Here is a 10159-nt window from a genome sequence, read left to right as displayed (position 1 = left end):
AACCACCACCCCACCCAAAATGAGCAGGATGCCAGAGTGTACAAGTACAACTGCACCTCTCATATAAAAGACTCAGAAATGACACTGCATTACGTAACATGTAGAGTGGAGCTAAGGAGAGCACCGTCAGCAGTTGGCATCAGAACATGTCACTTCATTGTCATCTGTTCAGGATGCAGAAGGATGACATGTGGACACGTGGGGGTGGAAACAGTGAAAGCATAGCCCACATATAATGTAATCATCTTAAACAGACAGCATGAAAAGCTACCCTCCCTGCTTCCTGTGCCCCTTTTCTTTTGCACTTATTTAACCATTTTCTGAATATGTTAGCCATAGATGTTTGGTAACTGTCTACTTAACTGTGAGTACTTTAATGTTGCCTTCATCCATCCATCCATACCCACTTACTCTAATGCAGTGCTGTGGGGGGACTGGAGCCTATTCCTGCAGCTACTAGGTGAAAGGCATGGTACACCCTGGCCAGACTGGCAGCCTTTTATTTAAAGTGAGTTTTGCATTTACAGCTCAGAGAAGTGACGAATCTATTCAGTTGAAATGTATTTAATCTGTTATAAAATATCTTGGAGGGAGTGACATGAGTTTATTTTTTACCAGCTCAGACCAGAATCAGCTGCTTAGTTACTCATTTTGATTCATGCCAGGACAGGCACGACATACAAAGCTGTTTTCATTTCCCAGTAATTTGTTTGTTCTTTGAAACTGCCTTCAAATCCATCTCAAACAAACATATATATTTTTTTGCATTATAGAAGTTTTATTAAGTTTTTCCTGTTTTGGATTAATCTTATCGACATCCAAACTGAAAGTAAAATTGCAACAGAAACACGGCATTTGTTGCTAACCAAAAACTAACCTGTAAGGATGAAGACACCAATAAAACTAAATACCTTGACCAGATATAAAAGAAAAAATGGAATCAAATCTAAATGAATGTTATTGGTTATATTGTGACTACCATTTCATGTAAGTATAGGTCAGGTTTAATTTATAGAAGCAGAAACAACTGTTCATCATATCAGGAAATGTATAGCAGATATTGTCATCTGAGGTGATAAAGCAAAAACCACCTTAAGAGAATATAAAGATGTATGGTTTTTTTTTAATCTGCTACAAGCATCTAATTTCTTGACCTCTTGAAGGTGCAAGCATATTGTACACTTGGGATTTCCTGTTGTTTTCTCTCAACTCTCTCAGCAGTACATTAGTCCAGGGAGAATACTTACCTTTAAGAATTTCTTATGCACTAGAGGACTACTAAAAAAAACTACTTTTAAAGTCCTGAAACTATTGAATTATGGCAGCAATATGTTTACACTAGTGTGAGTGTTCTAATCCTCCACAACATTAGAAGTTATATTACTGTGATTGTTAAATATCAAATGTAAAATAATACGAAGGGACAATTTTCTGTAGTGTGCAGCCTTGCTTTCTGAATGAACAGTGCAGGCTGCTGTGAGACTGCACATGGAATAGGACAAAAGAAATGTTTCTAGGCAACAGAAGTCTGTCTTATCAACAGGAGCCAGCCTGGGAATGTTAACAGGTTTTAGAGTGCTAAACTGGATTATTTTGTACCCATTTTGACATCTGAATGTTGACTCACACAATGGGTTACATAAAAAAACACAAAGAAATATTTCATATTTTATAATCCTTAAAAGAAAATGGATAAAATCTAACTGTTTAAGAATTATAAGCAACTGAATTTGTCTACTTTTTTTTTTAAAAGGAAACAGTTATATAATAAATAAAAAAAGATGCAAAAAGAGTTGATTAAATGACAACACATATTTCTCTACTGCTTCCCTCCTACCTCCTTATTGATGTTTTTGTGTACAAATTATGAGATTTGTGACAGTTTTATGTGGTGAAAAATCTGGGCATGTCTTCCAGTTTATGTACGTAGCTATAAGACAATTTTGAAAACTTGAAATTGAAGAATTATGCAATCCTTTATTTATTTTTCAATGTTTTGAACTGCAGGCAAAGAGCTTCTATATAAAGAGCAATGAGTTATTTTTTAAGATTGTACCCAACTAGTAGTTCATTATATGTAGTTTGATTTAAACATACAACTGTTTAATTTCCATTTTTGCATATGATAAAGACTATTAATGATACTATGCTTAATAAAAGTAAATAATGTTTTGCCAGCGAACATCTCACCAATATTGTGCAGTTGCTCCAGAAGAAAATAGTACCATTACATATACAGTTAATATAAGACATTAATATCCATTTGAATTCTTAATAAAATGGCAAATTTTACAAAAAAAATCTCAAAATATGCATGATCTAACAAGATCTTTTCTATACAAGTTATGTTCACTCAGTAAATAGTAATTAATGAAAATATCCCAAGAGTTAAAAGCTAAAAATTTACATTGATCTGGATAATTGGCTCACAGCTAGAGAGCATTGCCAAACACCTTTCGTTGACAGTGTAAAATGCTGTAGCCTCATTTCTCACAGATCCAGATCTGCTTTGCAAAACAGCCATCGTCATTCCATACGCCTTGTGGTGATGCTTGCACAAATTCTCCACAATCCTGGTCACCAGTGTAGCCATTGGGTTGCCCAACTTGCCAGTACCTGACATAAGACATAGCAGGCTAAGTATATATATTTTTTTTCTTCTTTCAGTTCGAGCTTTTGTTTCAGACCCTAACAACGATGATTAAAAAGATGTTATTTTCTTTTAGGTAAAAAATAGGGGACTCCCCCTACAATAATGAACCTCAGGGCTTAGATGTAAAAGTTGAGTCAAGTTGGACATTTTACACTTAGTTTATGTTTATTTATTACACTTAGTTTATGTGCACATGAACATGGGTACTGAAGTTTTTCCTTTGACATTCAACCAAATTATTCCTAACATCACACTCAAAAGTAAGCATATTTGGAAGAAAACAATAACTGGTTGTACGTTCCGTCCAAGTGTGCCAATGTAAGAGGCGCTGTTATAAGCAACAACATCGTCTCATAGAAGTGTAGTTCTTTATTCTTTAGTATAGCTGGTCACAAACTGCATATGCAAACGTGTAAAAAGTCCAATTAGCACCAGGGCAACATCTACCATTGCCATGTCAATGAAGGAGATCATAGTGAAATTAGCAGCAACTGTTAATCTTCACCTTGGAAGGTGTTTTCATGTTCAAACAAGACTAGACAAAACCAGAGCCTGTGACCTGCTCAATGTTGTTTGACCAAGAGCTGAAGATCTGCCCCCCAAGACATGCTTTAAAGACTGCCCCCCTCATTTATATAATAACGCAGAAAAGCATGCAGGATTGTAGAAAGCAGACAGGGAAATGTAAAACAGAAACACAGAAATAAATATGCTTGGGGAAATAAATAAAGGACAAATGCAAGATTTGAAATAATGAGATAAATATGATTAAGTGTCAGTAAATAAATCAATAAATACAATATCAGAGGAAAATAAAATACAGAAATGAATTATTTTAGAGAATAAAAAAAATTGCAAAAGGAAAATGATGCAGAAATAAATACAGCATATTTAATAGGCCATAAAGGAAGAAATAAATAAAATGAAGCACACAAAAATTAAATTATTAAACTGAAAATTAAATGGAAAAGTAAATAAACTGAGAATTGATACAAAGTTAGATTAAAACTGTTAAAAATGGCAAAAGAAATTTATGTGACCTTCAATGATTTTTTATTATAAAAATTTTTTAAAATATTTTTTTAGATAATTTGTCAATTTGTTTGAGCCATTTTTATATTTCTGTTTTTTTTTTTTTTTCTTTTTTTCATTTTTATTTTTGAAGTTTGAGTCCTCCATAATTAACATTTACTGTAAATGTGTAAAACAATAACGGAAACCAATGATCCGGACAGATTTATTTGCTCCTATAGTTTAAACTTACGTTTCATTGATTGGGGACCCATCCACCCACATCCAAGTCCCTTCGATGAGACTGTCAGTGAGACCAATCCATGCATTTTCATGTGCAAACAGTAATCCATTAACAAATACCTGTAAAGCACATACAAAAGTTAAAACTGCTTTTCAGTCAAGTGTCTAGTCAACTGTCCTATCTCTTATCCCATCAATGATCTGTTGGTTTTGATATCTTACTCAAGAATTTGGTTCAAGCAGCAGCTAATGCGACCACCACAATATTTACCAGATTTACAAATCAAAACGAGTTCTTGATTGATCTGCTAAAGAAATTAATCTTTAACCACATTGGTGGTATTACTTAAAGGACACTACTGGCACCATGTCCACCACTGTGATCCATATCAACGTATCTTGCCATTCAGATTTGATCTAAAGTCCATCACTTTGGTCCATCATATTTTTCCAAATACCTAAAAACAGCTTGCCATTTGTCTTATTTGTGTCAATAGGCTAAACTAAGATGGTAAAAAATTAGATCTGCCAAACATCACAATGTTAGCAACATGCTTTAATAGCACCAGCGATCTAATGGCATGGCTTACAGTCTCATTTCTCACCTGTTCTCCATGGCTGTTTATGACAGTCAGATCTGCTCCCTCAGCAATGCAGGCTTTTCTGCTTTCTGTCCAGTTTTTCTTTTCACTTGAAACAAAATAACAGCTTGTATCAAACTTCCTCCAGCTTGGTGGACAGAGCATGCCTGTAAATTGGAAACATTGATAATAAACCCAAAAATGTGAGCCTAAACACATAAAAACTTAACATAAAATACATAAACACATTAAACCTGTGAATTAATGCTGTATGAGACAAAGCTTACCTTCTACTTTAAGAGTTATCTTATCAATATGTTTTTGCAACTGATCCTTGTCTGTAGCCAGATTGCTGTATTTGGTTTCTAACTGTGCCATCTCCTCCATCAGAGTGCTAATCCTTGTTTGCATTTGGTTCTTGTCTTGCCAAAGTGACCTATAGCTCGACTCCATTTGACTTTTATTTATATGGAGCTTGATAAGGCTATTTTGCAACTGGATCCTGTCACTCCTCAGTGAAGAGTAATTGCTCTCTAACTGATCTCTGTTTGCTGCAAGTGCATTAAAATGTGTTTGCAGCTCATTCTTTTCTCTGTGTAGGTTACTGTTTTCAGTCTGCAACTGGTCTATGCTAACAGTCAGATTGTTGCGATCACTCTGTAACCCTTCAAGACTCTTCTGCATGTCATTATAGCTTGTCTGTAACTGAGCACTCTCTTGTTGTAAAGTATTGTAATTTGATCTGAACTGGTCCCTCTCTTTTGTCACGGTCTTGAAAATGGCCTCCAATTCATCCCTTTCGGTTGTCAGAGACTTGTAATGTTGCTGCAGCTGGTCTTTTTCTTTAGTCAGGTTACTCAGTATGATTTGTAAGTAATCTTTTTCAACAGTTAAACCATCTTGATTGTAACTCCATCTGTTCCCCTCATTAATCTGGATGTCATTATTGGCCTGTGTTGTGTTTGTTGTTGCAGGACGACTGACTATCTCATCTGTGAAAAGGAAAAGTAAAAACAGGTTCTGTTAGGGCTGCATTCTTGTTTCTTGTCAATCATTCTCAGCTGGACGTTCCTCAAAGATAAAGGACCAAGTTATGATGGCTAAAATAAAAGTAAAAAGAAAAAGGACTTTTTGTAAAGAACTGGGAAAAATGGTTATTATATATAACATATAAAGGCTATAATTAAAATTGATCTTTGGAAAATTCATTCCCACAGCCCTTGTTCTTGTTCCATGTTATTCTTTTTTACTTTTATTTTTTATTTGTTACGTTTTTGTCTGTATTGTCTGATGTCAAATTGTAAAATGTGTAACGGAAAAGACAAGAGCTAGTGCGGGGAAAAAGAAAGAAAAAAGACTTATTTTAATTTTGCAGTTGCTATGTAAATGTAAAATTTATATGTTTATATGTAAATAAAATAAAAGGATTTTAATAAAGAAAAAAAGGACTTACAGAAGATAATTTGTCCTACATTACCAGCCAATAGGACAGCACATAGAAAGACCAAGCAAATGGTTGAGCATCTGGATGACTTATTTCTTCTGTGAAGATGTTCTTCTTCATTATTTAAAAAAAAAAAAAAAAAAAAAGGTGAGAAAACATCGCAATATGGCATCTGTGTCTCTTCTCCCAGTGAGTATCATAGAAACTATTTAAACATGTAACCAAATTCAAACAGCTCTTTTAGTCTGAGGAAAAATCTTATTTTTTAATAGAAAATGATGTCTCGAATGTGTCCATTTTTTATAAACATGAGATCATGTGTTTTTATGTTTTGTATTTAAAATGCATTTGGCTAGACATTTATTTCAAATATAAGTATACAGATAAACAAATACCTGAATTAACTTTGTAAAACTTGACAGTACCTTGAATCATGAGGTTCTTATACATATTGCCATCAAAGTGGTCATCAATTTCCATCGTTTCCATGATAATTATGGTCTTGTAGATTGTCCTGTTTAATTGAAACAGTTGTATATTTTTAGAAAGCTTCACCTTGTTAAAGTGGAAGTTATGCTTTTTTATTAAAGTCTTAGACAGATAGATAAATAGTTACATAGCTAGCTAGCCAGACAGACAGACAGATTTCCCATGGCAAACTCAACTCAAGGGAACTTGCTGGAAGAATCAAAATATATAATCAAATCCTCTGCTTTCAGAGCACATAATATACCATATAATCATATGAAGCACACTATGTTTGCAAAAGCGAAGTGCCTTAGAAAAATCTGCATAAACATGTAGTAGGGAATATTCTATTATCTAAGTGGAATAACATCCTCAGAATATGTACTTACCTTGCACTTAGCTTCACATGCTCAGTACAGCTGCATTCACAAGAGCCTTCACCACATTTGAACAAACAGCAGCATTGCACTCAGCAAGATTTATTGTGCAGAAAAAGGATCTGCTACATGCCCATGTCATCAAATATGTGACCCAAGCTGATTGGTTCAGAAAAAAGTTTATAAAAAGACACAAAATGTCCAAAGTATTGGGTCACACTGGAGGTAATTTTCGTCCAAATCTGTTCAAAGAAAAAGAGAAAATGAACTACTTTAATTTAGTTTTGGGTTCCTCTCTGTCAGAAGTTCTGCTTATTCAGTCTTTCATCTACTTAAGTTTTTGTATCCTTTTCCCACGATCAACTTCCTGAAAAAAGTTAAGGTTGACAGTGTCACAGAACATAATGTTAAAAAATCCAAGCTTGCCACTTGACTGAATTCTCAGAATGGATCTTACTTAAATACAATTAAAAATACTTAATATGATAACAGGAACTTCTTGGCCTAAGCTCTTGAAATCTAGTAGGTTATCAATTCCCCATGAAACTCTATACTGTTTCAGAAAAAGTCAGATAGGTACTATAGTTCATATCGTTTAGAAGCAGCATACAAACCTCATGTTGATGCTGATTAGCTTGCTATTGGTTTTGCTGGTTTTTAGTACTGCAAGAAAGACTACTTCAGAGAAAGTGATAATTTTGTTTTATGTTACATTCTTTCAGGTGACTGTGTAGAAGATGCACAAATGTATTCATATTGTAGTAAATTTATTTGGGACCTACAAGCAGACACGCCAACACAGAAACTGTTTAATATTTGTTTTAATGAGTGACAAGCAATTGACAAGAATGAATGGCTGTGGGGAGTAGATGACATGATCAGACAAGGTGGCAGAAGTTTAAATACCAACAGCCAAAAGTCAAGCTGACAGTTTATAGTCTTGGCACATGCAATGATGTAGTAATGAACGGCGCAGACCGGGTCTGTTGGTGAGCTGATGGTGTGCAGGTGTGGGTGATAACCACCAGGCAGGAGGTCCATGCCAGTAGACTCAAACAGGGAAGCAACTGAGAACACAGTCAGGAAGCAAATTAGAAAGTTAGTTACACAATGTGTACTGTGGTGATTTTCTAGACAATAAAAAAAAGATGGCATTAACAGTATGTTTCCAGTAACTTCTAGTTATTACATTTTTGCCCTATACGAAACTAACTTCAAAGGAGGATTATTTGACCTCTTGATTGCATAGATAACTTTTATATGATTTAACTATTACAGCTTTACCTTTGTTGTCACATTTCCTTAAAGTGCTATTTATCAAAACAACTTTTGTTGAGGTGAAATCTTGAGTTGCTGATTATGGCTTATTTTTCTTTACTTATATAAGCCTTCGGGTCACATGATGTAAGTAAACGGGCTGCACAATACTTACTATTTCGTAAGTCATGTTTACCAATTCAAACGCTGACAAAGACAATTAGTGCTTCAGGCAAATCCCAAAAATGTTGCAGGGTGGAAAGGGAAAATCTTTTGTTTTATATTGCTGCATAGGCTTTGCCAGACCATATAAAAGAGGCTTTTTTTAAAATAAAGTCTATTTTTTAAACCACATAATTTATATAATTTTGTTTGCAAGTCTCTTTAGGATTGTACATGGTTCATATGAAGTCTGATGGCAGTCACATTAAATAACAATGTAATAACCATGCAAAAAAACAATCTCAGCAAATCACAACCTGCAGTATGAACACAACTGTGCACGCTGAAATCCTGTACAGGCATTAATGTCACAGTTGAAATGATCAAGATCCCCTAGAAAGTGTTTTCGTAAAAAATCCTTTTCTCTGCCCTAGCTCTGTGTTTGCATGCAGGCAAAAGGCACAGATGCACAGAAATGTATTTCTCAAAGTATCTGAGCAAGTGTGCTTATAGGGCTCCAAAGAAGAGGAGAAATTATCAGGAGAGCAGAACAGTGGAGCTGAGGAAGAGGGAAGACAGGTAGAAAGGTAGAAGAAGTGAAGAAGTGAGCACTAGGTAGAGCTAACAAATATTGTTAGAGGCAATGGTGGTAATAGCTAACTTTGATGAAAAAAAAAATAGAGGGAAGATGAGGATCATTGGAGAGATGATGAGAGATTGAAATGAGCAGAGAAGAGGTAATGAAGAGGAAGCTATTGATGTCCAGCACCCTTATGGGCCTTTTTGCTGATACACTTCTTGTGTTTCAACTTGAAAGTTCTCTCCCTTCTTTATCCTTCTGATTTAACTGCTTACTTCTCCTATTTTTTGTTTCCTTCCTCCTTTTCTCTTCCTTATGTTTCATTACATTCTTTTCTGTTTTTCCAGCCCTCACCATCTTCTTTAAAAGACAGAAGTACTTTTTTTTCTTTTCCACAGTGAGCTCTTGCTGCTCCTTATCTGAATCCTCCAGGGTTTGCTTCTTCTCTTCCAGACTTTTCCCTTCTTCGTTTGAATTATTCTTTGCCTACTCAATTTCTCTTCTCCATCCACTTTTTGCTTTTCATTTGCCCTTTTTTTTCTCTTTGTCCAATTCTTCACTCACCCGCTGTAGTTAATAGTCTTTGTCTATTAATCCTTCATTTGTATTATTTTTTTTTCTATCTTCATGTTTCCCCACCTGCCATTTTTTTTCCTGTGGCAGCTTTTTTTTCCTCTTCTATACTGTTAGCTCTTCACTTTCTCCAATTTGTGTTATTAAATATATGTATGTTCAATCTTATTCTCAGCTTATTCTCCTTTAATTGCTTATGCTCACCTACATGCTTCTCTTCCTTGCTCATTGAGATCTGTCTGATGTGTGTGAAGACCTTTGCACCAATAAAAACACTATAAAAACTGTCAAAGTAAAACTGTCTTAATAAGAGAAAAGAAGTTGATCCATGAGAATAAATATGTAACTATTTGAGAGAAAACCTATTTTCTCTCAATCTTTTAGTGCTGGAGTATAACAGGACACAGAGCTTATTCCCTGGGTGCCCCATAGCTTATAAGCTATGGGGCACGCTATGCATTTAATGAAGCTACATCATTTGATGTCAGAAGCATACGGGACATGGAGGTTAAATCAAGAGAGACTATTTAAATTTTTCATCACTGATTATTGTGTTCGTGCAGGTAGAGCAAGCCTTCCTTTCAAGACACAGAATCCACAGCTTGTGGACTAAAGGAAATAAAGTTAGTTATTCTAGCAATAACTTTCTTGGTTTTTATTGAAGTATTAGCTTGAAGTCCCATCTCATCACCTGCACAAACACTGCAGTGTGTAGCGCACTTTTGAGATAAGAGGATTAGCTACATGATTGTATAAAGGAGTTCCAGATTAGATGAAGTTGGCTGATTTGTGCATACTGATAGCAGTTGA

General features: G+C 34.9%; 1 protein-coding gene across 1 annotated transcript; it reads right to left on the bottom strand.

Moving 5' to 3' along the window:
- Nucleotides 1-1801: 1801 nt before the first annotated feature.
- Nucleotides 1802-6896, bottom strand: LOC121643181 (asialoglycoprotein receptor 1-like). Its single transcript, XM_041990456.1, has 7 exons — nt 6790-6896; nt 6358-6446; nt 5942-6046; nt 4776-5480; nt 4513-4655; nt 3918-4027; nt 1802-2616 (listed from the first exon to the last, which is right to left on the bottom strand). Exons 2-7 carry the CDS (start codon nt 6419-6421, stop codon nt 2484-2486), a joined length of 1260 nt encoding a protein of 419 aa, XP_041846390.1. The 5' UTR covers nt 6422-6446; nt 6790-6896; the 3' UTR covers nt 1802-2483.
- Nucleotides 6897-10159: the final 3263 nt, after the last annotated feature.

Source organism: Melanotaenia boesemani, chromosome 7 (genome assembly GCF_017639745.1).
Source record: "Melanotaenia boesemani isolate fMelBoe1 chromosome 7, fMelBoe1.pri, whole genome shotgun sequence".
Classification (NCBI taxonomy): domain Eukaryota; kingdom Metazoa; phylum Chordata; class Actinopteri; order Atheriniformes; family Melanotaeniidae; genus Melanotaenia; species Melanotaenia boesemani.
Note: the sequence above shows the minus strand (reverse complement) of the source record. Positions and strands in the feature narration are given on the sequence as shown.